The sequence below is a fragment of the Kogia breviceps genome, chromosome 6 (assembly GCF_026419965.1).
Source record: "Kogia breviceps isolate mKogBre1 chromosome 6, mKogBre1 haplotype 1, whole genome shotgun sequence".
Taxonomy (NCBI): domain Eukaryota; kingdom Metazoa; phylum Chordata; class Mammalia; order Artiodactyla; family Physeteridae; genus Kogia; species Kogia breviceps.
The window spans coordinates 143,977,950-144,003,722 of record NC_081315.1 but is presented as its reverse complement, the minus strand read 5'-3'; the positions used below and the strand labels follow the sequence as shown (position 1 = coordinate 144,003,722).

The 25,773-nt window shown below is 61.9% G+C and overlaps 1 protein-coding gene across 3 annotated transcripts in view; it reads right to left on the bottom strand.

Moving 5' to 3' along the window:
- Window positions 1–23,645, bottom strand: part of SH3TC1 (SH3 domain and tetratricopeptide repeats 1) — a 34,490-nt gene extending 10,845 nt beyond the window's left edge. The window contains exons 1-12 of one of the 3 annotated variants that reach the window (XM_067036753.1): window positions 23,595–23,645; window positions 21,020–21,204; window positions 17,353–17,436; window positions 14,946–15,073; window positions 13,380–13,485; window positions 12,481–12,627; window positions 11,691–11,871; window positions 10,793–10,869; window positions 9,750–9,945; window positions 6,424–6,557; window positions 4,692–4,730; window positions 1,054–3,042 (exon numbers count right to left, since the gene is read on the bottom strand). In XM_067036753.1, the coding sequence (XP_066892854.1) occupies window positions 1,054–3,042; window positions 4,692–4,730; window positions 6,424–6,557; window positions 9,750–9,945; window positions 10,793–10,869; window positions 11,691–11,871; window positions 12,481–12,627; window positions 13,380–13,485; window positions 14,946–15,073; window positions 17,353–17,436; window positions 21,020–21,158 (3,220 nt within the window). In that variant the 5' untranslated portion in view covers window positions 21,159–21,204; window positions 23,595–23,645. Of the gene's footprint in view, window positions 1–1,053; window positions 3,043–4,691; window positions 4,731–6,423; window positions 6,558–9,749; window positions 9,946–10,792; window positions 10,870–11,686; window positions 11,872–12,480; window positions 12,628–13,379; window positions 13,486–14,945; window positions 15,074–17,352; window positions 17,437–18,797; window positions 18,916–21,019; window positions 21,205–23,594 lie in introns of those variants that run through there. The other 2 variants (XM_067036754.1, XM_067036755.1) reach the window with 2 other exon arrangements.
- Window positions 23,646–25,773: the final 2,128 nt, after the last annotated feature.

Below are 25,773 nucleotides of genomic sequence, written 5' to 3'. Positions count from 1 at the left end.
CAGTGCCCGGGTTTGGGGAGGTGGGTCAAAGGAGGTTTCTGATAGGCACACGGGGTGGGCGGGCCACGTTCCACTGACGAGCCTGAGGGCACGGGGAGGGTCAGGGACCCAGCTCTTGGTTCCTTCTGGAGGTCCAGAGGGACCCCGTCCAGCCTCAGAGAGTGGTCTACATCCCTCAGTAGCTCCCCTGCACTCTCAGGAAAAACACCAAACCACAGTCTGGGCTCCTGGGCCCCTGCCGAGCTTCCGGCATGAGGTTCTCACCCGCCCCCCACCTGACCCTCCCACTCCAAACTTTGCACCTCCCTGCGTGGCCCAGCTCACTCCCCCCAGGGCCTTTGCTCTGGCTGCTGCTTCTGCCAGACCCCCATCCCATGCTTGGCTAAACCCTCCTCATCCCTCAAGTCCCAGACTAATCAGGCTGCCCCGACCCACGAGTTGAGGCCTGGTGCCGCCCATATTTAAGCTGAGCTCCTGCTTGGTGGCTCTTGTGACCCAGGCATCTGTTTCCCACGCTTGGCCGCCAGCCCCCAGTGAGGACCACTCGGGTCCATTTGCAGGTGGAGCCCCGCACAGAGCCTGGCATATTCACACAAGTAGCTGTTGGATGAAGCAACGGCCCCGCACCCTCTGTGCAGGCGAGACGCCAGGTGTGCAGGGCTGTTGGGAGATGCCAGCACCAGCTAAAGCGCCCAGCATTCGAGGCGCAGGTGGCTCCTCGGCACGGCTGCCCCCGCCTGGCCTGGGCTACGTCCAGGGTCACCACCGCCCATTTGCCGGGGGCTGCCAGGATTCCCGGCCTCGGGACTTTCAATGCGCAGAGCAGGGCGGTTCCAGGCAAACCGGGACGAGTCGTTTGCCCTGGTGACATCTGGCCCAGCGTGGGACACCCTCAAAGCATCTGCACACGTCTGCTCGTTTCCAGCACTCGGCATCGTCAGTGCAAAAACAACCGCTCGCCTCCCAAGCGCAACCCCCAGGTGCGTTCTGAACAGAGATGGAAAGAAAACGTGTTTTCTTTCTTTCCAGGAAGCCAGCGTGCCCCACACTTACTCTCCAAATGGTCCGTCTCCACGGCCACCAGAAAGGCCCACTCGTAGTAGCACTTGCCCTGCCGGGCGAGGGCCCTGCAGGTGCACAGGTGACCCAGCCGCAGGAGCACCTGGGTGAAGTCTGGGCCGCACTCTCTGCTGGGCAGCCGCGAGAAGAGCTTCACGGCCTCCAGGAAGTAGTGCTGGGCCAGCCTGCCGGCGCCGGTCTGCAGACACAGGGTCCCGAAGTTGGCCAGGACCACCGCCTTGTCCCGCTGGCGACCCAGGCGCCTGGCAACCCGCAGGGCGCGGTAGTAGCCCTCGGCCGCCTGCCGAGTCCTCCCCAGCCTCTTCAGGGCAATAGCTACCATGTTGGCCATCACGCCCTCCTGGTCCAGGGCGGCCACCGCCGCCTCCAGGACGGACTCCAAGATGTCCAGGGCTGCCGGGATCTGCCCGTGAAGCACGTGCAACCAGGCGAGGGCCACCAGGCGGTCCACGACCGTGCGGCCGCCCGTCGGGGCGTCCGTCTCCGCGGCCCGCGTCATGAAGGCAATGGCCCTGCCCTGTCGCCCGTGCTGGCTGTGCAGCAGGGCCAGGCTGGCGTAGATGGGGCCGTGCAGCGCCCGCCCCGCGCCCGAGGCCGGGGAGGCCAGGGCCTGCAGGAGGTAGGGGGCGAGCTGGGCGGGGGGGCGGGGGAGCTGGGGGCTGCTCCGCAGGACCAGGGCCGCGCTCCGGAGCGCGCTGTCCAGCGAGCCCCGCGCCCGCCGCGAGGCCACCCTGACGCAGCTCAGGGCCAGGTGCGGGAGGCACTTGCGGCTGTAGACGTCCGCCAGCAGCAGGTAGCAGTCTATGGGCCACGCGGCGCCCGAGGCCCCCGAGGCCCCATGCAGCTGCAGCAGCCTCTCCAGGAAGGGCAGGGCCTCCTCGGGCCGCTTGCCGCGGGCGTGGTGCTCGGCCAGCAGGAAGCAGGCCCGGGCCTCGGCCTGCGGGCTGCGGGCGCCGATAGCCCTCCGCAGGCCGAGCTTCAGGAGCCCCGACTCGGCCTCGGAGCCGCCGACGTGGCCGGGCGTCCCCAGGAGCAGGGCCAAGGCCTTGGGCACCACCTGCGCACACTTCTCCCTGTTCTTCTGCCGCAGGTGGACGGCTGCCAGGCCGGTGTACACGGCCGCCACCAGGACGAGGTCTCCGAAGCGGCCCCCCAGCGCCCCCAGGGCTTCCTCGAAGTACACGCGGGCCTGGGACAGCTTCAGCCGCCGCACGCACAGCCGCCCCAGCAGGAAGCACAGCCTGGCCAGGGCCATGGGCAGCCCGGCCTTCTTGGCCACGCCCCGGGCCTCAGCCAGAAGCTGGGCCAGCTCCTCTTCATCGGTGAAGCCTCCGAACACGCCGCCCAGCCCGGGTGGGGAGAGCTCATACAGGCCCTGGAAGCCGGTCTCGAAGCCAGGCCTGTCCAGGAACAGCAGCAGGGAGTGCAGGGCCTCTGGGTCAGCCCGGACATCCCCGGCGTCCAGGCAGAAGGAGGATTTCTTGGTGTCCGGCGAGCTCGCACCACTGGATGCCCCGTGGACGCCCGGGGACGCTGGGTCCTTGGGGCAGCCCTGGCAGGACTTGGTGTCCAGCGAGCTCACACCACTGGATGCCCCGTGGACGCCCGGGGACGCTGGGTCCTTGGGGCAGCCCTGGCAGGACTTGGTGTCCGGTGAGCTCACACCACCAGACGCCCCATGGATGCCCGGGGACGCTGGCTCCTTGGGGCAGCCCTGGAAAGACTTGGTGTCCGGCGAGCTCACACCACCGGACGCCCCGTGGATGCCCGGGGACGCTGTCTCCTTGGGGCAGCCCTGGCAGGACTTGGTGTCCGGTGAGCTCACACCATCAGACGCCCCATGGATGTCCAGGGACGCTGGCTCCTTGGGGCAGCCCCGGCAGGACTTGCATCGTTCTAGGACATTCTTCACCTTCTGCAGGGTCTCACGTGGCTCTGGGTGCAGGCAAGGCGGGGACATCTCTGCAAGTGACCAGAATGCCCACACGGGTTAGAGTGTGACCTGGGTCCAGGCTGGGCCAGGGGCGTCCCTCCCCGAGCCGCAGGGTCCCTGCCGCCTCTCCCACGGGGCTGCCCTGAGCGTCTTGGGATTTCTGCGGACTGCGGAGCGCAGAGCTGGGCGCGGTGCGGGGCTGCAGTAGGACCGTCTGCTGGCAGAGCACGGAGCGGGTCGGCCAGGCTTTTATCCAGTAATGCTCCTGACCTTTGCCCTTCCCTCTCAGCCAGGGGAGGAACCCCCATGAAATCAGTCAGTAGCCAATCAGAACTGCTGACCAGCACGAGCTCAAAAGCACCCACAGCACTGACAGTGGCCTGTGTGCCCACCTGCCCGGCCCTGGCACGAGGGTCATTACGACAGGAAACGCTGGGGATGGCTCCCAGAGCCCGGGGCTCCCCCTTCATCTTGGCTGGCTTGGGAATCTGAGGCTCACGGTCACTCAAGGGTTAAAGAGGGGTGCCGGAGAGCCTGGGGACAAGGAGGTGCCCACAGTTGCCAAGGGACTGTTGGCCTTGGATGGACTCGGCGCCCAGAGGCATGTCCAGCCTCGAGGAGCAAACAAGCTACATTTCCCGTTGCAAAAACATGGGCTTTGAAGGGGGACTTGTTTGGAAGGAAAGAACCAGGATCTAAAGACTCTTCTGTTTCGAGTTCACTTGTAGAAAAATACGTTCAAAACTGTCTGTTAGTCTGTAAAGGCTGGGAATTAAAAAACTCGAATATGGTTGAGGGGCAGGTATGCGGCCTGACCGTGTACTGGACCAGCGAAGGAACGCCTGCGCCCAGCGGAGGCGAGTGGGCCCCCCAGGGCGTCTCCCCACGTTATCCGGGTTATCCTGACCCCGACAGCTGAGATCCCCCCCCGAAGACAAGCCTGCAGAGGGTCTGGGGAGGAGGGAGGGCCCTGGAATAGCCCTGGGGCCCCGGGGGCGGCTGGCTTCCAGGCCTCTTCAACCACATCCCAAAGTGGCCCTTCTGTGTTTGTGCTTCCATGGAGCCCATCCCCGGGGACTCCCAAAGGGTCCTCGGCACCTGTGTCCCCGGGCTCTCCCTGACTCCAACCCCCTACTGTGGGGAGAGGTAGTGTGGAGGGAGAAGGAGGGGGTCTCCCCAAACCAGCCCCCTACGGGAAAGAGCAGATCCTCAAGGGACTTTTCCAACATAAGGCTCCAAATTCAGCAACCTCCACACCCCCTTTCAGCCCTCCAAGCGGGGCGCGGGGCAAATTTCAGCTGTTCTAGGTTACCTGAAAGGAACCCAGAACCAGGCATGAGCTCAGAAAATGGCGGGGATGGTCCATCTTTGCTGGGGACAGTGCAGGCGGACGAGGCATGGGCTTGGCAACAGAGAGGTCACCCTCCCTACACGGGCACGGTGCAGGGGGGCTGGCACGTTTGTTGGGGACCTGCTGCGGCAGTGGAGGGGAGCCTCACCTCCACCTCCTCCAACGTGCCCCCTCCAGGTCCGACTCCCCGCCACCAGCCCCCCCCACAGAGGAGTACGGTCCGTGGCCAGCGCCCATCCAAGCCCAGCTCTGCCCCCTCTGTCCGGCATCACCCCAAGGCCCAGCCCCACGACCGGAGGGACCCCGGGCTGTGTGGGAAGAACATACCGTGTTCTTCCTGCGGCTCCATCTCAGCTTCTTCTGTGTCTGAAAAGGGAGAGAAGGAAAGCATCACCCTCCGGCCAGCACCCTCCGTGTCCAGGGCCAAGTCGGGGGGCCGGGGGGCCGTACCAGAATCATAACATCCCTGACACCAGCTCCCTGAGGGGAAACGGGCTGGGCCGGGGGTGGGGCGGGGCACTGGCCGAGAAGCCACATCTTCCAGGATGTGTCCCCGCCCTAGCCCACCCCTGCAGGACTCCATCCGCCCTGAGAGGCTGCTGACTTCGGCTGCTCCCGCTCTGGGGACAGGGGACGCACTCCCCCCTGATCCCGACAGCTCTCCCAGGGGCAGGGCGGCAGATCTGGGGTGGCACGCCCTCCTTTCCCACTGCCAGCGCGCCCCTCTGCGCCTCAGTTCCCACCTCCTGAAAATGGGCTGGCACTCACTGCCCACTGCGTTGCCATAGAAACCAAAGGAGAAAGAGAGCTGTAAAAACACACGGGAAGGGTGAAGCACTGTCAACTACACAGCATCCGGCAGAGAGGATCCCACAACGCCCCGCAAACTAGGGTCCCAATGCGGCCTCCTCAGAAAGAGAAGAAAGCATGTGCCAGGCTGGCTTAAGCCTGATATGCCAAGGTCCACTTTAAGTATGCCTGCTTAGGAAGAAAAACTGACTTGTGGGATCTCGAAAGTTTAAATCTAATATTGGCGGGAAAAGCCTTATAACACGTGTCAGCAAGCAGGCAGAAAAGATGTGTGTGTGTGTGTGTGTGTGTATGTGCGTACATAGGTACACATATGTGTACATATGTGTGTGGATGTGTATGCATGTATTCACACGAGTGTGCATATGTTATGTACATCGTGGATGTGTGGATATGTGGGTATATGTGTACGTGTATGGCTCTGAGTGTGTCTGTATGTATTCACGTGAGTGTGTGTGCATGTGTGTACATATATCTGTGTGGGTGTGTACACAGGGGAGCATTTATCTCCATCCAGAGGGATGAAGGAATGAGCTGTAACGTTATGTCCCCATGACCCCTGGGATTTGGGGGTAAGTTTGCTCCAGCACCGTCCCCTCTGCTGCATTTCCTTTTGTTGTGGCTTCTGACACGCTTCCTTCATCTACGATGTGCACTGCAGCCCGGGGCCCGCACGCTGGCCCTGCCCCAGTGCAGCAGGGGGCCTTAGGCTGGCACCTGGAGTTGGCGGAGAAAAGGCTTCGCTGAGGCCCATCCTCGGGCAGCTGGGAGGCTCAGGGCCGCTTTCCTACATCTCCCGGCCCCTTACCCTGGCTCCTCTGTGTCTGGCCTGGCATGTGCCCACCTACCGGGAAGGCAGTCACAGCATCTGTCTGATCACCTTTAAGAGCCCAGGGGCTGGCATTCATTACTGTGGCGTGAGGGAGGAAGCAGAACATTCCCGAAAGGAAGCGGGGTGGGTGCGGGGGAGGAGGGGTTGCCGCTCTGAACAGTGGGTGAAGCCAGATCCGTCCAAAGCTCTGCTGAACGGACAGTTCAAGCTCACAGAGCCCGGTGCCGACCGAATAGGGCTGATGGGGTCTCAGCCACGGGAAAGCTCTGCACCTTCGTGGTCTTTCCAGGAGTCTGCCCCGAGCAAACTGTCCTACATCATGGGCTATAGGGTGCGACCAGTGGCGGGTCCTGAGAGGGGCCCGCAGCCATCCCGAGGCGGGCGGAAGGAGCACCCCCCAACACCCCGCACACCTACCCAAGCTGTACACACTGCAGACGTCCGTGCTGGACGTCCTCCTCAGTAGCTGCCTGGCATCCTCCTCAGAAAAGCGTCCTTCGCTGCTGAAGAAAGACCTTTCCTCTTCATTGAGAAAAATCACATTTTCCAAGCTGGAAAAAATAAAGTGCATTTAGATTGCACGTTTCCAAGATTTCACACAAAGACCCTTTTCCACTCCCTCACTTGACAGATGGTACCTGCATACCTAACCTGTGCCCAGCGGTGAAGACACCAAGATAAAAAACAAAATAGATCCTGCCCTTAAGGTGGCTTTGTCTGGCCAGAGGCAGACGCCCAGGAGCAGGAAATGCTGCGACAGATGCAGCCGGTCACAGCATCCTGGGAAGGTGAGCTCCTGGGCAGCCTTCAAAGCCCCACCTTAAATGCCCCTTCCCCTGCAAGGCCGGCCGTGGCAGCCGCAGGCAGACTCGATCCCTCCACGCTGTAAGCTCCACACAGAGCCTCACACAACATAGGCACAGGGCACAAAGTCAGGGAGAGGAAAACAGGAAGGAACAGAGGAAGGGAAGGAGACAGGGAGGGGGAGGCAACTTCCGCTTACAGGGCTAAATTACCAGCAAAATATGAAACTTTCAAACGTACTTCAGAACTTAGAGGGAGCTCTTTTGAGAAGTTAAAGAAAACCTTAGGGTAGATTGCAGGACATTCGATAAAATAGGCCTGTATGCCTCAAAAGTGTCGGTGTCCTAAAGGACAAAGAGAACAAGGAACTGTCTCAGATCAAGGAAATGAGACTAAAGAGACAGACAGGTGCTAACATGGGGTCTGGAATTTTCTTTGGCTATAGAGGGAATTACCGGAAAACCTGGTAAAATCTAAGGTCTGCAGATAATAGGATTCCATCAACGTTAATTTCCTGATTTTGACAGTTGTGCTGTGGTCATGCAAGTGATGTCCTGATTTCAGGAAACACATATTGCATTACTTAGGGGTAAAGGGACATTGTGTTTGCAAATGACTCCCAAAGAATTTAGAAAAAAAAAAAGTTTAAAAAAAAAAGAGGAGAAAGTAAACGTCATGACATGTCAACATTTGGGCAACCTGGGTGGAGGACATACAGAAATTTTATGCCCTTTTTGCATCTTTTCCCTAAGTCTGAAATTATGTCAAAATAAAGTTAAAAGAAATGAATAGCTACCAGAATGCTCATTAAACAAAAGATAAAAGACTCATATCTGGGCTTCCCTGGTGGCGCAGTGGTTGAGAATCCACCTGCCGATGCAGGGGACGCGGGTTCGTGCCCCGGTCCGGGAAGATCCCACGTGCCGTGGAGCGGCTGGGCCCGTGAGCCATGGCCGCTAAGCCTGCGCGTCCAGAGCCCGCGCTCCGCAACGGTGAGAGGCCCGTGTACCACAAAAAAAAAAAAAAAAAAAAAAAAAAGGCTCATATCTGGAATAGGAAAGATGTTCAGGAAACATTTGTTGAATGAATGAGGGAAGTTGTTAGGGCTTCTCCAGCTGTAAACAGGACCAATGGCACTGGGCCCTGTCACCCTTCTGGGTTAAGGGAGGGCAAAACAGACTGGCTCGTTCCCACAGCAATTGCAGCTCAGCCCGTTAGCAAGCTCAGGCCATGTTTAAGTCACGTGGAGCCCAGACATCTGTTGAGCAGCTGTGGTCTCCCCAGAGATGATGGCCAAGGGTGCCCAAAGAGTGTTCCACAGAACAACAGCTGATAGTGTTGTCTGGAGGTCAAGTGTGAAAAACGCATTTCAACAGGAGAAAGAAACGTTTCAGACTCTGTGCGCCCTCCTTGTGCTGGGAATCCCTGTGGGCCACCAGCCAGGGCGTGTGGAAAGCACATCCTCACTGACGAAGTTTGAGATGGAGCCCTGGGGGGAACACACTTTGGGAAACTTGGGTCTAGCTGCTGCTCTGGGCATCCGAGCCCAGCCCAGCTTCAAACAGCTTCTGATGAACAGGAGGCCATGGGGCAGACAGACACTTGAATTAGGAAACAGAGTGACTGGTGGGACATGTCATGAAGCCAAAGTGGCCTCTGAGGCTTGGTTTGGGAGGCGTTGGTCTGTCTGAGGTGCCAGACGAGAATGAGACGGGATGTCAGGGCTAGCGGGGCCCCGAGGACGAGCATCTCACGATGCGTCCAAGGGGCAGATGCCGACCCAGGGAAGGGTCTTTTCTCCACACTGACTCCTGGGCTGATGTCTAAACAACAAAAGGTCAAGAACACAGCTGTGCCGGCTGAGCACTCTCTCAAGAGCCCCCTGCTGCTGCCCAGGGCCAGGCAGTGGGGACTTGGAGGTGACCAGAGAGTCCTGGCTCAGAATTCCCTGGATGGGGGTGGGGAGGTCACACGGGGAGAAGAGCACAGCCAGGAAGGCTGTGCCCAGGGCTGAGCCACCGGAGATGAGACGGGGGGCCATCGAGAGCCCCCAGGAAAACGGGATGGTCGGGATGGAGGGGACATCTCACGTAGAGGGGGGCGCATAACCCAGAGTCGTTCTAGAAGGGCTGAGCCAACCCGCAGGCTGGCCTCAGGGTGACACAACGCTGAGTGGTGGCCTTTGAAACTGGGGGCGACCAGGGCCTGGGTTGCAAGAGGCCTTGAAGGCCAGGCCCAGAGCTTCAAAGGGCTTTAGGAAGGGGAATGGCGGGGTGTACTGGCTTGAATAACATCCCCCCCGAAATCCATGTCCCCCTGGACCCTCGGAAGGTAACCGTATTTGGAAATAATAGGATCTTTTCCAATGTGATCAAGTCAAGGGTCCTGGTATGAGGAGATGATCCTGGGTTATCCAGATGGTCCTTCAATCCAACGACTGGTGTCCTCACAAGAGGCGGACGAGAGGACACAGACAGGGAGGAAGCCACGCGAAGACAGAGGCAGAGGTTGGGGTGATGCGGCCACAAGGGCCGCCTGAAGCCACAGGAGCTGGAAGGGGAGGGAAGTGCCCTCCCACGGAGCCCCCAGAGGGAGCTCGGCCCTGGCCACCCCGTGATTTGGACGTCTGGCCTCCAGTCTGTTGTTTTCAGCCCCCAGTTTGTGGGGCTCTCCCCGCAGCCCCAGGACACCTGTGCACGTGGACACCTTTGTATTTCAGGGACCAACCCCGGCAGCCCTTGGAGGAAGGGCGGGAGGGGTGCAGACGGGAAGCCGCGGTCATGCCCTGGGGACAGAGGTGGGAGAGGCAACTAGGAAGAGGGGCTCGGGGGTGCCGTCCAGGACCCTGAGGATCTGTCACCTGGGAAGCAGGTGGACGGGGTAGGGTTCCCGCGGGGGCAGGGGGTGGAGTCAGAGGGGGTGAGGCCTCAGCCACTCACTCAGACGCTTGGCCCTGCCCGCTGATGAGGCTCGTCTGCACAAAGGCGACCTGTCCCGAGGCCGCGTGCCGGCCCAGGCACCAGGGCAGGCCAGGCACCTGGGCGCCCAGGATCTCGATGTGGTCACCGCTTCGGAAGGTCATCTCTTCGGGCCCTGAGCCCTGGCAGTCCGCCACGGCCAAGGCCAGGCCCACAGCTGCAGGAAGGAGGCCACACGGTCAGTGCTGGGGGGGATAGGGCCGGGGCGGGGGGGGGGTGGGGGCAGTCAGACGGGCGGCCCTCGGCCACACGGGCGGTGTCCCCGGCCAGGGAGCATGCCATCCTGCAGAGGCATTGATTTAGCAGCTGGCCAGGGTGCGGGGCTACCGCACTCGAGGGGCTGGACATCCATGCGGTACCTGAAGCGGGGGGCTCCTTTATCCCCACGCTGAGGATAAGAAACTGAGGCCTGGGGATGTTGATTAACTTGGCCTAGTGCTGTCGCCCTCCAAGGCCAGGGCCCACCCAGGACAAGTCCAGCTGTAAATGTCCTCCCATGGGGCCTTATGTCCACTTGACAGGTCCACAGGCCACCCAGACACCAAGCAGCCTGGGGCAGAGCCAGTGCACTGGACCAGGGACCCAGGCCGTCTTTTCTAAACAAGACCCCTGCCTCTCGCTCCTCCATTTGCGCACGCAGCGGATTCAGCCGGGGCCCTGCCCACCGCACCCCCACCGTCCGAGGGTCCTCCGAGGTGTCTAACCCAGTGCCAGAAGGAGAGCGGAAGTTGCGGAAGTGCGGGTCGAATAGGGTGTGGAAGTTACTCTCTAGAGGTGGGGTGACCAGGGACCCCGGCCCGGCCTCCCCGCATGCTGTGTGAGTTTGGACCAGCCAGCGGACCTCTCTGAGCCTCTGTTATTGCCTCGGGAACCGCAGGGGATTCTAGCTACCTCTTCTGGCTCGGGGAGGATTCAGGGTGGGCGCAGAAGCTTCGGGAATGCTGGTGCCTGCCCCTCCTCACCCACCTCGTCCCCAGGGGAGGAGGGCCAGTGGAAATATTTACCCATCGGCTGGATGTCCGGCGTCACAGGTCCACCCATGGAGTCGTTGATGGGGTCCCAGGGGACCCTAAGAGCCCACCTGGAGTGGGATAAGAGAGGATTTTAGGTTTAGGGCAGATTGAAACCGTGCGTAGGCTGGACAGGTCAACAGCCCCCAGGGACCCGAGCGAAACCCACCACCTGCCCCCACTGCACGTGCGCGCGCGCGCACACGCACACATACACCCAGGTGGGCGGCCTTCAGCTCCAGCCATGCCCCTCGCCCCCCAGCCCAGGTGCCTCTTGCCCTCCCTCACGCTGGCATCCTCGGGGACCTCCCTCCATCACCCCGGGAGAGAAACTCAGCCACAGACTGTCATTTCATAGACACTGAACATGAGGAGATGCAGTTTCTCTCTTTGTTTTGGCTGCCAGGAAGCTCAAGCCAAGTTTATGCCCTACGTTCAGCACATGAGCCTGAGCTTGCGTGTTACCTGTCCCTGCCTTCCCCGGGCCGTCCCTGCCTTGGTTCTTATTTGCACAGATCCCTGCGTGCTCCCTTACTACGAGCACAGGCTATGTAGCTCCCGCAAAAGCTTTCCAGAAGGAGCTAGAACGGGAAGCCAGAGCCCCGTGTTGTACGCTCCTAGGCCATCTCATCCCAGGACGGCCCTGCCGGGAGGTGTCACCGTGCCTCCCGTTGTGCTGGTGGCGGCCCCGAGGCCCAGAGGGCTGGGCTGGCTTGCTGAAGCCACACACTGAAAATGGCAGCAGGGCTCGTGGCCAGGTGTGTCTCGGGCTCACTCAGGTCCCTGTCCACCCGCCCTGGCCTACGGCTGGACCCGGGCCTGGGGGAGTCTCCGGGGGGCCGGGCCACACGCCGCACCCACAGGAAGCAGAGAAGCAAAGGTCGGTACCTACTGATGGAACGGAATCAAAGGCTCCACCGCTGTCCCCTCCTCTGAGGGCGTGCTGTGGCCGGGGGCCAAAGAGTCCGCTGCCAGGGCCGCCTCTGCCCGCGGAAACCCCGAGGGCTGCCCGAGGCGCTGGAGGCCAGTCGTCGCCCTCACGTGGCGGTCAGGACACAGGACAAAGAAAGGCCCTTCAAAGCGGTAGAGGGCGGTCATTCAGGCGGCCGGACACAGGGGCAGCTGTAGTTTGCAGGCGGGACCACCCGTTCTCCGCCGGGAATTCCTGCAGGGGTTCCCCCACCCCAGGTTCTGCATCCACAGAGAGACACCGGAGGCCCCAGGGGCCCAGACCCGGAGGCTGGACCTGGGCTGGAGTCCCCACTGCGCCAGGACTTGCCCGGGAGCCTGGCTCAGCCTCAGGCTCTCTGGGCCTCAGTTTCCCTATCTGGGCCATGAGGGGCTCGGCGTGTGATCCCAGGGGCCCTTCCTGCTTGGACCGCCACCGGCGAGCCCGGCCGCAGCGGCCTCCTCTTGTCCGCTCCGTGGCTGCAGAAGGACAGGCAGCTAATGGCCAGTTTGCTGCGGCCGCGGAGCCCGACTCTGAGGCCGCCCAGGTACTGGGAGCAATAGCTCGGGCTTAGGGGGGCGCTGGCCAAACCCCTTTTCTGTTATTTCCCGGGGGGGCTTTTCCTTGCCCCGCGCGCCCTCAGTCTCCGGCACCTCCATAGCCCTGCGGCCCCGGGGCGTCCCCAGCCCGGCAAGGAGCCGACCAAGGTCACCGTCGCCTGCACGGTGCTCACCTTCCTGGGAGAGGAGGCTCTCGTGCGTCCGCTTCAAGGCCTCCTCGTCCACGTGGACTTGGATGGCCGTCTCCTGGTCCTCGTCAGGCTCGAGCAGCCAGAAGGTCTGGTCCACAAGCAGGTTTTCCAGGCAGTGATGCGTGAAGCCTCGGGGAGCAGGCAGACAGCCTTGGTCACCGGTGGGCTCCAGGCCGGGGGCAGGGAAGCCCTCCCGGCTGGGTGTTGGCCGAGCCCTGCGCCGACCAAGCCCGGGGAGACGGACCACCCGGCCCTTGGAGACTCATGGTACCGTCCACTACGTGGCCAGGCCACAGGTCGGACCAGCTGGGCTGCGAGAGGGCCAGCCGCGATGGTGGACAACTCATCTGCCTCCCTGTGCCCTGGGAAGGCCGGGCAGGGTCTAGTCCCTTCTTCTAGGACCCTCGGTCTCCTCTTCTACGAGATGGGACAGGGGTGTTCAGGGAGATCACGTACGCTGCAGGCGTGGGCGCGGCCCTGCTCTAGGGGCACAAGACACTGTCACTCTGAGTCTTATTTCTCCCTGCCTCAGCCCTCAGACTGGGAGTAGGGCAGCAAGTGTCCCCAGGAGAGGCACTTAGACGGCCAGAGTCTCCCTTAGAACAGGGAATGTTTCAGAAAGAAAGCACTTGGGTTGAGGTTGAAACAGGGTTTCCTGGTCTGTGCTCGGCCCGGTGGGAGCTCAGCTGCCCTGGGGGCCAGTCGCGCACAGACCCGCGGGCATCTGCGACTCCGCCCATCACAACCTCGCTGAGGACAGGTGACGTCGGCCTGAGAGGCCATCGTGAACTAACTTAGTCTAAAGCCCCGACTGGTAACATAAAATGCTTGGTGAGTGACAAGCGTCCCCATAACCGGGTCTGCGAGGGTCACCGCCTTACCGAGAGCGTGGTAGGTGGAAAACTTCCAGATTTCTTCAAAAGTCTTAAACGTCACCACAATCCGATCCTGGTCACTGTGGATGGACAGCAGCCTGGCCGATAGCTCCTTTCGGGGAAGAAACAGAAATGAGAAACAGTCCCAGTGGCTTTGGGGCGTCTGCCTATCAGGAGGACAGAGCCACGCAGTAGAAACATTTTGCAGAAGTGACCCTGGCGGGACTTCCCTGGTGGGCCAGTGGGTAAGACTCCGTGTTCCCGATGCAGGGGGCACGGGTTCGATCCCCGGTCAGGGAACTAGATCCCACATGCATGCCGCAATTAAGAGCCTGCATGCTGCAACTAAAGATCCCGCAAGCTGCAACGAAGATCTCGTGTGCCGCATCTAAGACCCGGCACGGATAAATAAATTAATTAAATTTTTTAAAGTGCCCCTGATAGGAACAGCAAGCACAGAGCTGTTTCCTTTACAACCAAGCTCCTCCTCGCCTGCTCTCAAGCCAGCTGTGGTTCCCCAGGGCTGTACCAAGCCCCACTCCTTCCCAGAGCTCACAGCCTCCATGCCCCGGACCTGCACCCTCTGTGGCTCCGCCTGCCTCAAGTCCTACACATAAGCGACACCAGGTTCTCCCCCGCTCAGCCCTGTGCAGTCCCAACCTCGCCTCCTGTCCGTCCCGCAGCATTGACTCCGTTCCAGTCCTAAGTCCAGCATCCCCTCTCCTGACATCCATCCCATGAACACTCCTGGTGGTGCTGGGGCATTAAAAGTGACACCAGCTGACGCTGGCCAAGGGGGAGAGGGTACTGTTATCATCTCCATCTGGATTAAGAAATAAGGTCCCGGTTCCTTTCCGAGGTCTGACCCTGGATCAGCCGGGGTTCAGCCCAGAGCCAGCGCGCACCCTGGCCTGGCATCACAGGGGCAGCCCCACTGCAGAGCGCCGTGCTGGGAGCGCCATGCCTGCTGTTCGCAGGTCCTCACAGCAGCTCGGTGGGGTAATAAAGCTAAGCGTCCCCCGTACGCGGCTGAGGAAGCTGCGCTCACAGAGGCCAAGGGACCTCGGCCAAGGTCAGGCCGGGCTGAGTGCAAGGTCAGGTTGTGGCCTCTCGACCCTAAGCCCCAGGACCTCTGCCACGGGGAGGTCACCCAGCTCGGCCTCCTTCCCCACCAACCTCCTGACAGACCGTCCACCCGTGCGAGGCCAGTCACCAACAAATCCAGCAAAGAATAAGATCAACTCACAGCAGTGCTTTTGGCTCCCTGTGAAGAGACTAAAAATCCTAGCAGGGTGGGGCGTCCGTGGAGAAAGGGACTGGGGCGTTCAGAAAGCGGTGGCCCACGTGCGCCTGGGGCTGTGTGATCATGGTCCCGGGAGCCAGACAGCCAGGAGAGCAGACGGGGGACAAGTCACCCTGGGGGTGGCACCATCAGCTAAGGTCTGGACTTCATGGCCAGACCTCCTCCTAGGTCCGCCGCCCTCTCCTCCGAGCAGGTCTCCTCCACCCCATTCACAAGCGTGGATCCCCTGCACCTTTGCCCACCCAGGCCCCCCGAGGAGCCAGACTCACCCCGAGAGCACGGGCCACCTCCCAGCTGTCATTCTCCAGAAGACGGAGCCGGCCCCGCAGGACCTGCTGCAGGTTGGGGTCGGGCAATCCGCTTTTCCTCTGCACAGCCAGCAGCTGCAAGGTCAGGTCTGGAAGGGCACAGGTCAAGGTGGGCAGTTACCCGGGGCCCAGGCCAGTTCTGTGGGGTGCTCTCCCTCCCCTGAGGGCCCCCGCCCACAAACACGGGGACCCGGATTCACACCCCGCGTGCACTGCCTGTGGGAACTCCGCACAGCCGCTTGTCTCCCCTGAGGCCCAGTTTCTTTGGTGGTAAGTGAGTTATGTGCTACCCACGTCTTACAGAGATGGGAGGAAGTGGACTGTGTCACAGCCCCAGGACAGGACAGCACAGGGCAGGCATTCGGCAAACGGTCCCAAGTCACCGTGACCTCCAGCCCCGACTTCTTCCACGCCTGGGCTCCAATGGGGCATCCAAGCTCCAGCAGACACCCCACGGGCATCCTAGAACTCTTCAGCACCCCCCGCACCCCAAACTGGCTTGTCCTCCTTTCTTTACCATCTCCAGCAGGCCCGCAGCCCCAGTCCTGCTCAGACCAACGACACCTCCTTCCCTCACACACCACTGGCTGGTCCACAAGCGAACCCCACTGGCCCACCTGCAAAACCAGGCCGAACCCACCCTGCTCGCCCCTCACCATGGCCCTGCCCCATAGGTCCTCCAGAGCAGAGTCTGAGCCCTGGCCCTCCCTCCACATGGTTCTCTGGTCCACAGAGGGCCAGAGGGTCCCCTCACAACTAGCTCTGGCTTATGCAACGCCTCGGCTCTCAGCCCTCCGGGCCTTGCTGTCCCCCAGAAATTTCTGCAGCGATGGACATGTTTGCTCTCTGCACTCTCCTGCACAGAGGTCACCGGCCACGCAGGGCCCTGAGCTCTTGAAATGTGGACAGTGTAATTGAGGAGCTGGATTTTAAATTTTATTTAAGTTAAATTTAAACATAGACAGCCACGTGTAGCTACTGTATTAGACAGCACAGGCCCGGCGGTTTTCCATCTCAGGAAGAATAAAATGCGGATCCTTTCCACCTCTCCAGGCAAAGCCTGGGGTATCTTGAGCTTCACCCCGCCCCCCCGCCTCTTCTCCCCCTCCCTTCCAGCCTGTGGCCGTCTCTCTGCTGCCCTGAGACTTCGAGGCACGCCCCCGCCAACCCACCCCAGGGCCTTTGCACTCACCGTGTCCTCCACCTGAAGCACCCTCTCCCAGACCAATTCCCGGTCTGGCTGGTGCCCTATGATTGGATCCCAGCTCAAATGTCCCCTGCTCACCCACACCCCGTACCCCTGAGAGGCCTCCTGGCCACAGGGGTCCTCAGATCATGGGCTGTTCCAAAAATCGGAGAGGGGAGATGAAGGGGAGAGGATGGGAAGGGAGGGGAGAAGAGAGAGGGAGAGGGACGGAACGCAGAGAGGGCGAGGGAGAGAGGCTCCTGACACCCTGTGAATAAGCCTTGCACCTGCCTTGGAATTTTCCAGCTAGGGGACCCTCGAGCAAACATCCCCATCCCCTCCTGGGGGGCAGGGCCGGGCCAGAGGAGCACATCTGGGATCTGGAATCAGGCCCCTCCCCCAGCAGGAAGCCAGGCCAGCATTTCCCAACCAGTTCTAAGGCGTGACCCCTCCTACTCCCGTAAGAGGGTGGGGTTGAACTGTCAATCCCATAATAAGCTGCCTCGCTGTTCGACAGCCCTGCTCAGCCCGAGAGACCACGGGCAGCGCTGCCCACCCGGAGGAAAAGCTGGAGGACGGGCGGCTGCCGCCGCAAAGCTGGACGGCCAACGGCGCTGGGGTCGCCACGCCCCCCACCGCTGGGGCTCGGGAGTCGCGTCTCCAGCGTCAGAGGCTTCCTGCTGCCCCCCTCGTCCCGTCAGCGCCCTGCGGAAGTCCCGCCGTCCCGTCCTCGGAGCCCCTCCCCGGAAGCAGTTCCCCGATGCCTCTTCCGGGGGCGCGGGGGTGTCCCTCCTGGGGTTTCACTTCCCCTGCGTGCGGCCTCCAGGGCCATGCCCCCCCCTCTTGGGAGGGCAGAGTCCAGGGAAGGCCTTTGCACGTGCAGGCGAACCCCAGCCTTCTGTCCCCAAGTGAAAAATGCAGAGTCCTGGGCCCTACCCCAGACTCCGTGCATCAGAACCCGGCGGGACCCAGGCATCTGCGTTTAACAAGCCTCTCCTCCACATTCAGCGTGACCTCAAAGCAGGGCGCGCACATTAGAGGAGCCTGGGTTAGACGCTCCTGAACCAGAAGCCCACGGGACGGGTGAGGCCGGAGGGAAGGGGGGGACGCCCAGGGATCCCACATTCAGGTCCCCAGCCCAGACTTAAGCCCGACGCGCGGTGTAGCATCCGGGACGTCTACCTGTGGGGTAGGAGCCCATGTGGCCGGGAGAGGGCCTAGCAGCCGGTGGAGAAACTGGAGAAACGCCAGGGACAGGAGCAGCATCTGTAACAGAGCAGAGTCCCGTGATTCAGGTGAGAACACGCCGCTCTCAGCTACGCAGGCGCCAGCCCCCAGGGATTTCTAGAAGAAAGGTATGTCCACACCCCTACGAACCACCGTTCACACCCTTCCTCCAGGGTCACAAAACCCAACAAGGTCTGGAGGCTGTGAATGTCCTACTGTGCTGTTACTAATTAGCCTACCCTAGAGGCTTCTGGAAACAACACGGCATTATCTTGCCGTTCTGGGGTTTGAGAAGGGTCTTTTGCTGGGACAAAACAAGGTGTGGGCCGGGCTGGTTCCTTTCTTCTGGAGGCTCCAGGAGAGAATCTGTGTCCTTGCTTCCCCAGCTTCCGGAGGGGTCCGCATTCCTTGGCTTGTGGCCCCTCCTCCATTCCCAAAGCACAGCATCTCCAACCTCTCTGTGATTCTGACCCCAGGATAACCTTCCCGTCTCAAGATCCTTAATCCCCTTTGCGGAAGTCTCTTTGGCCGCGCGGAGGTAACGTGTGTGTGCACAGGTTCTGGGGACGAGGGTGTGGACTTCTTGGGGGGGCCTTTACTCTGTTGACCACAGAGGGGAGGTGACAGCCCAGGCGGAACTCGGGGTCTGCGGCAGATGGGGCTGCATCCTGATTTTGACTGGCCTGTGAGGCCGGTCCTCTGCTGGTTGTGTCAGCCCCCAGCCCCCAGCTGGGAAGCCAGCTCCCAGTCTGCATCTTGGCCAGACCCCTCCACGCACACACCCGTCTCTGGCCTGCTCGGTTCTCATCTGTACAATGGGATGAGCAATCGGGGCCTTCAGATCAAAGGGGATCTGATCTGGAAACACCTGTGGTTCCGACGGACGGCGCTGAACCTCCCTGCAGCCTCTTCACCCCGGGGAAGTCCCGCTCAGCCGTGGGCACGGCGCTGCCACGTTGGCCTTGGACCGTGCAAAACGATAGGCTCATTTCTGCTCTCTCCCCACCTACGTTATACCAGCCCTAAGCCTGTGTGGTCAGAGCCCATTTCCAGCCCTTGCTTGCTCTGCATCCCCAGAGCGGGGGCTCGGAAACGCCTGTCGAATCCAAACAAGGGCACGGCACCCAGATCTTGGCTTTAAGCACCGTCCTCCCCCTGAGAAGCCAGGGCTCCTTGAGGAACGGCCGGTTCCAGGGCTGCGACAGGGAGAGCAGAGGTGAGATGTGAGCCTCTTGTTGTCCCAGAAAGTAGGACGCGCTCACAGGATGCTGGAGATGCATCACAAGACCAAATCGGGGGCAATATGAACAACAAAATAAATAATGACAGCAACTGATAGAGTCCAGAGAATGAAATAAAGACCTCTGAGCCCACCCACGCTGAAGTAAATAAATGAATACCTGGGGAGAGGGGACAGCTCTTCTTTGCAGTGGAAGGTCCATTAACAAAGGTCGAAAGAACACAGCATTAGAAAGTCACCATTTAGCAGCCATCGTCATGTTATTATCTCAGTCAAGAACCTTGCACGGATGATAAAACTAGTGCTTGATTAGGACCAGAGGAACCGGCTAGTCACAAAGTCCCCAAGTATCTTCCCACGGGCTCCTTACTCATGACAAAGGGAAGAAGGTGCCTTTGACAGTGACATTTACGCTGTCAAATGTCTCCTTAGTCACGTGACGGACGTGAGCCGCGAACGTCACCGGGGACCAGACAAATAAATGGACATCGGGGTCTCCTGGTCGGCCGCCCTGAGAGGAACCGAACACTTCTGTGCTATATTTCTGCCCAAAGTACCCGCCTGCAATCCTGAAAAAGCAGCCACACTTGAACTGAGCTGTACCCAAACATTCTACAGAATAGCTGGCCCGGAACCTTCAAAGTACCAGAGCCTCCAGGTTAGAAAGCTCCGCAGGCACGTGGCCACAGAAGGCAAAGCCTGACCAGGGTTTTCTTTGGTGGAAAGGACATTACGGGGACAGGTGGCAGGATGGGAGTGAGGTCCGTCTGCAGGTTAGATAATGGTGCTGTTTAAACCAGGAGAGTTTGAAGTTTGAAAAAATTGCACAACGGTGCTGTACGAGCAGGTCCTGGTTTTAGGAAACACACACGCCGAAGCACTCGGGGATAAAGGGGCATCATGTCTGCAGTTTACTCTGAAACTGCCCTGAAATAGAAATATATCTGTAAGTGCAGAAAGAGAGAAAGCAAGTGTAGTAAGATGTCAACAATTGAGGAACCTGGGTGACGTAAATGGGAATTATCTATATTATTTCTTGTGACTTTTGTTGTCAATTTGCAAAAGAAGCCGAAAGGGGAAGGGGCTCTGGGTGGACGGGGTGAGAGTCCACTGACCACTTGGCTACTTGGGGCCGGGGAGCCCAGGAAGACAGGAGAGGCTCCCAGACCCCGCTGCCTGGGCTCACAGGCCCACCCCAATGCCAGCCAGTGCCAGCCAGTGCCAGCTGTGCCGCGGGGCGGCCAGGGCAGGAAACGCCTGGCAACGCGGTCAGAACGCTTCTGGCTCGGCCGCGGCACCGACGGCGGCGATCCCGCGCTCGAGGACTCGCGGCCCCTCCTGGGCTGGGCTGCCACGCGGGAGGCTGGTCCGGCCCCCGTGCATCCGGCGGAACCCGGCCCCTGTGTGGCGTGCTGGCGAGCTCTGGAGGGCGCCCGACCCAGGGGTATGCCCAGGCTGGGCAGGTGTCTGACTACAGGAGTCAGCACCCACGACGCCCCCCCGACCCTTCCCGTCCCCGCTTACGCCCGCAAGGACCAAGGTGTAGGCGTGCACGGCGTCCGGCTCTGGGCCAGGCGCCGAGTATGAGGTTTTGTTTCCATTCTCCCAAAGCATCGATCATTCGTCATTGGGCACCTGCTCTGTGCTGAGCCCTAGAGGCAACTAAGCAGGTGACCAGGCTGAAGGTGGCGATGTGACCAAGGGAACCCCAGGGAGGGACAGGAGGACAGGCTGTCCTGGGCTCGGGGAGGGTCCTGGGCCCACCTCAGCCTTCCCCCCGCCCTCCTCTCCTCTCCTCCAGGACCCAAGGAGTTAGGGAGAGGGGTCCTGGAGGTCACCTAGGCCACCCCTCAGGTTTCCACGTCAAGTGGCCCAGCGACAATCAGGATGGGAACCAGGCCCCCCGGCAGGCAGCCCCGCCCTGCTCCAGGCACCGCCCCTCTCGAGCGCACCTGGGCAGGCCGGGTGGGAGACGGCCCTGCCCTTGCCGCACCCCTCGTCCTCCGCGTTCGGGAAGTAATCCTGCCCGCGGCCCGGCCCAGGCCCCACTTCCTTCCCCTGCCTGGGCCTTGGTTTGCCCTCCTGGGAGAACGAGGGACTCCCCGTCCTGAGTAAGCCCCGGGACTCACCTCCCAGCACAAAGCAGACCCACCCGTGGGCACCCAAAGCTGTACGAGAGCTATAAACTCCGCCAGGGCTGCATTTCTAGAATTTCCAACCCCTGCCCCTCTCGCAGCGCCCTGGAGAAGCACGAGGTGGGCTCCCATCTGTCGTAAACGCTCCCTGGGCGTATCCTCCTTCAGCACAAGCACTGACAGGGCAGGCCTCCAGCTCCATCCTGGGTGCGGTGGACGGCAGGGTGGACGCACACGCCACACTCACCGGTTCCCACAGTAGCCTTGGCCTCCTCGGGCCCTGCTCGACCCCACACGGCCGACGCACTCGCTCCCGCTCTCTGGACCTCGCGGCCACCGCTGCCTCCCGAGGGCCCCACAGGCCCCCTCCCCGTCGGGGCCTCCATGACGCAGGGGCCTCAGTGCCAAGGGCCCGGCATGCCGGGCCGGCCTCTGTGGAGAGAAGAGAGTGCAGGGGTCAGCAGTGGCGACCTCTCTAGGAAGACAGGCAGCCGGCCCCAGCACGGATGCTGCCGCCAGAGTTGGGGTCAAGAGGAGAGAACGCCTCCTCTTTGCCTGGTGGAGCCTTGAGCATCCTTCCAGAGCTCTGCTCACGGCCACTTCCCCTCCAAACAGCACGGTCCGCCGGGCACAGACTCTGTTGGAGACACGTGCCTACGTTTGCTTCCAGCTGGAAGACCTTGTGGGCAGGTAGGGGCCCATTCCTGCTCATCATCAGACCCCGAGGAAGTAGCTCAGATCCTGGCACCTGGAGGCTGCCCCAAACGTTCCCACCGGGGCTCCCCTGCCGGCACAGTGGTTAAGAAGCCGCCTGCCAAGGCAGGGGACATGGGTTCCAGCCCTGGTCCGGGAAGATCCCACGTGCCGCGGAGCAGCTAAGTCCGTGCGCCACAACTACTGAGCCCGCACTCCACAACTGCTGAAGCCCGTGAGCCTAGAGCCCGTGCTCCGCAACAAGAGAAGCCCGCGCACCGCAACGAGAGCGACGTGGAAGGAGTAAAGGCCGTGGGGGAACAGGGAACGGAGCAGGTGTCCTCTTGGGACATCCCGGGACCACGGTTTAGAGATAAGCCCACTGCACCTCCCACCCGGCGAGGGCTGGGAGGGACAGACTGCCCCAGAGACAGTGCATCTCCCGAGAGAAGAATGCTCAGCTCCGTTTCATTGGGAGCCCAGCTGGGCTGTGACTCCTCCAGTCTCGGATTCCCAGGAGACCCTGCTGCTCCTTGTAACTAACCCCGCGTCCTGGGAGGCTCAGAGGGGCCCCGTCTCTCTCACCAGAAGAGGCCTGCACCCCGGCAGAGTCCCCGGAAGGAACGCCGTCCAGTTTTGCAGGAAACGGGCCAGGTCCCAGGCTGCCCCGTGAGCGAAGGAAGCAGGTGGCAGAGGGCGGGAAAGGAGGAAGTGGCCGGGGAGGAACCAGAGAGCTCTCCCCACACCCGGGGTGCCCTCGGGCCTCCCCCCGAGAGCCGGTCATTATTCACCACTCTTTCCTGGGGCCAGAGAGGAGTGAGGGCCTTTACGTCCCAACAGACGGTGCTCCCAGGGTCTGGGGTTTGGTCACCAATCAGAGGACACAGCAGGACACGGAGCCCCTTGCAGGCACGGGGGACAGGGAGGGCGGGTGTGCAGCCTGGGCCGGGGCTGAGGCACAGAGGCAGGCCCCCGGCCCCCATCCACAAGGACGGGAGTCAACCCCGCCCCCCTCAGTTTCCACCTCAGGGACGGAGGGGACAGGAGTGGCCCTGCCCACTCACACGGAGGGTGGACAAGAGCAAAGGCCAGGAAGCAAGTGCAAGGGAAGCCCCTCTTGCCAGGTCTCTCTGCTGTCTGGTGAAGAGCTGGGAGAGGTCAACCCCGAGCCCCGACCAGGCCGGCACAAATTCCCTCTGCTCGGGGGGACAGGAGAGCCCACCTCTGAGCCCCTTCCCTGGGGACAAGACTGCAAACTGCAAGGCAGGTCTGGCCTCCTCCAGACCCACCCCCCCGTCTTGCGGTGGGCGCCGGGGAGCAGAGGGCCCAGCAGAGGCCCAGAGGACGTTGGTGAGGGACACGGGGCTCAGAACCCACCGGGCCTGGACGGCCCCGAGGGCCCCTGGCCGGCCTCCCGGCTCCACCCGCTTCCTGCAGCGGAGAGCGGGATGGAGAGGCGGGTGGCGGCAGCTGTCACGCCACCTCGGGGCTGGGGGCTGGGGCACAGGACACGCACGGGGCACGAGCTGTTGCCGATGAGGCGCAGGGCTGCGGGGGGCACAGCACCGGGAGACCCCTGAACGCACAGAGGAGCCACCAGAGCACCTTACACCCCGCGAAGGGCTGCGTTCTACCCCTTGGAAGTCTCCTTCCTGTATTTGTGCAGGAAGGAGAGAGTGGAGGTCGCGAGGGGGGCCTTGGGTTCACTTCCCTGCCTCGAATTTTCACCAGGATCAGGGGAGCCGGACCTCCGTCAGACCCAGCAAGGAATAGTTTCAGAACTACGGACCCAGGGCTGTCCCAGGGCGGTGGCGAGTCTCCGCGGGCTCCCAGAGGGCCTCAGACACAAGCATTTGTCAACGCCCGCGTGCACCAGGCGCCTCAGCCAGGTTCACTGCAGCCGGCGGGGAAAAAGCTCATCACCCCATATTCTACAGATGGAGAAACTGGGCTGGGCTCCGAGGACTGGGCAACTCAACCCCCTACACGCACACGCACGCACACGCGCGCGCGCACACACACACGCGTGTGCGCACACACACACGCACACACACACTCTCTCTCTCTCACATTAACACTCACTCACATCCCCCCCCACACACACACCCCTTCCATGCCCACGCTGGTACCCTTCTAGGCAGCCCCTCGCCCCCGGGGAGGAGGGAGGAGGCCGGAGGGTGCTCCCTTGCCAGAGGAAGAAGCAGCACGGAGCGGCAGGTTCCAGGAACGCAGCATTGCTGCAGAATTCTCCAGCAGCCTTTGTTCCATGTCCAATGTCATTTCAAGCCCTGCTGCCTTGTACTCCCCGTTCCCTGGTCCCCGGGGGCCGTCCCCACCCTCGTCACGCACGAAGACCTCCTGGCATCTTTCAGGGCGCCGCTCCATCTGTCTGGCCCTCCTCAGCCCCCAGCCAAGCCATCGTCCGTTTCCTTCCTCTCTTTGCCCTGAAAACAGCGAGCCCCGCCCCTGTCGCCGAGGGCACTGTGGCCTGGTCACAGGTGGGTGCCGGGGCCGGGGAGCAAGCGGCTTGGAGGCCAGGCTGCTCTTCTGCTCTTCTGAAGCATCTCAGTAGGGCACGTGGACCCCTTGTCCTGCACAGGGCCTGTCTGTGGGGTCTCTATAACCCCCGGCCGGGGTCCTCGTCCCCCCCCTCTGCAGCCAGGCGTCTTGCACAGCCCACACCCAGGGCGTCGGACTCTGTTCCCCGCCTCCGCCCCCCAGCGCCTGCGTCCCTGCCCCACGGGCCTGCCCCCAGCAGCTCGGGGCCTGTTTCCTGAGAAAACGGAAGGCTTCGGGGCTCAGGGACTTCCCACTGGCTCGGTGAGGGGCCTGCCCAGCAGGCAGGGCTGCCGGGAAGTCGTAGCGTGGGGCTCCTCGCCACAGCCCGCCTGAGGAAGTGGCTCCGTCTCCCCGGGAGGGTCCCTCCCTGCGGGGCCCTAAGACAGCCTTGCTCAGCCCGACAGGCTGCCGGCTCCCGACTTGAGGAGGGGCCGCCCAGCCCGCAGCCCAGGGGGCGTCCCGAGCTCCCACGGGCGGCCCTGCGGAGCCTCGGGGACTCTCCTTCCCTGTGGCCTCTGACTTTCTGCTCTGCTCACTGTCGGGCCACCTGATGCGTCAGCAACAGGCCCCGGGTCCCAGCCAGCACCCAAACCCAGGGGACGGGAGTTTGGCACCAGAACACGGAGACCTGGGGTCGGTGGGCTGGGAGGCCGCCCCGTGCCTCAGCTCACCCACCAGAGAATGAGGATGAAAACACCACCTACGAGGAGGTCAATGGATTAAAGGACGGGGCTCCGGGGTTACAGCTGCGGTGAATACATGTGGGCTGGACAAAGGGAGGAGCTGGTTTGGGGAGGTCTGGCCAGAGCTTCCTCTGGACCCGTACTCAACAGATGCCTCGAGGGCCAGGCAGACCTCGTCCATCTTACCAAGAAACACCTCTTGAGGGCTGTCTGGTCACCCCCTGTCCTGGGGTGACCAGTGCACCCCCAAATTCATGTCCACCACTGACCTCAGAAGGTGGCCTTATTTGGAAACAGGGTCTTTGCAGGTGAGGTTAAGACGAAGTCACACGGGACTGAGGTGTCCCTGCACGCCTGGGGGCCTTACAGAGAGAGGAGGGACACAGACACACCTGGGATACTGTGTGAAGATGGAGCCGGAGGCCAGGGCGATGCGTCCCACGAGCCCAGGGACGCCTGCAGCAGCCGAGAGCGGAAGGACCCTCCCCCAGAGCCCCCCCCCCCCCGCCGGGAGGGCAGCACCGCTCCCACACCCGGGCCTCAGACCTGCAGCCTCCAGAACTGGCGGACAATTAACTTCCGTGGTCAGAAGGCCCCAGTTTGTGGCCCTTTGTTACGGCACATCCAGGACGGCAGTTGCCCCGGGTCCCCCGTGCCTTGCATGTCTCTGCTGTAAAGTTGGCGTCTGGGGAGGAAGATGAAGTAACCTCAGGTATCAGACGCTGGCTCGGCACCGGAGGCAGGAAGCCTTGTCGTCGTCAGGAGCCGGTGCCCTGCAACGCTAAGTGTCCTCGCTGGGTCCTCATGACGGCCTGGGGGAGCACGGCTGCGCCCATTTCACAGAGGAGCCAGGAGGGCTCCGTGGGCAGCTGTGCTGGCTTAGCCCGGCCGGGGGGGTTGGGGGGGCGGCTCTGGTGGGACTTAAACCCAGGTGCGTCCGAGTCCAGCCCTCGACACCCACCCTGAACCTGAGCACACCCTCTATGGCTACGCCTCTGTCCACTAGCTCAGGCACAGCACCGCCCCCCGTACCCAGCCCCCCACCCCGTGGGACGCGACGCCCCAA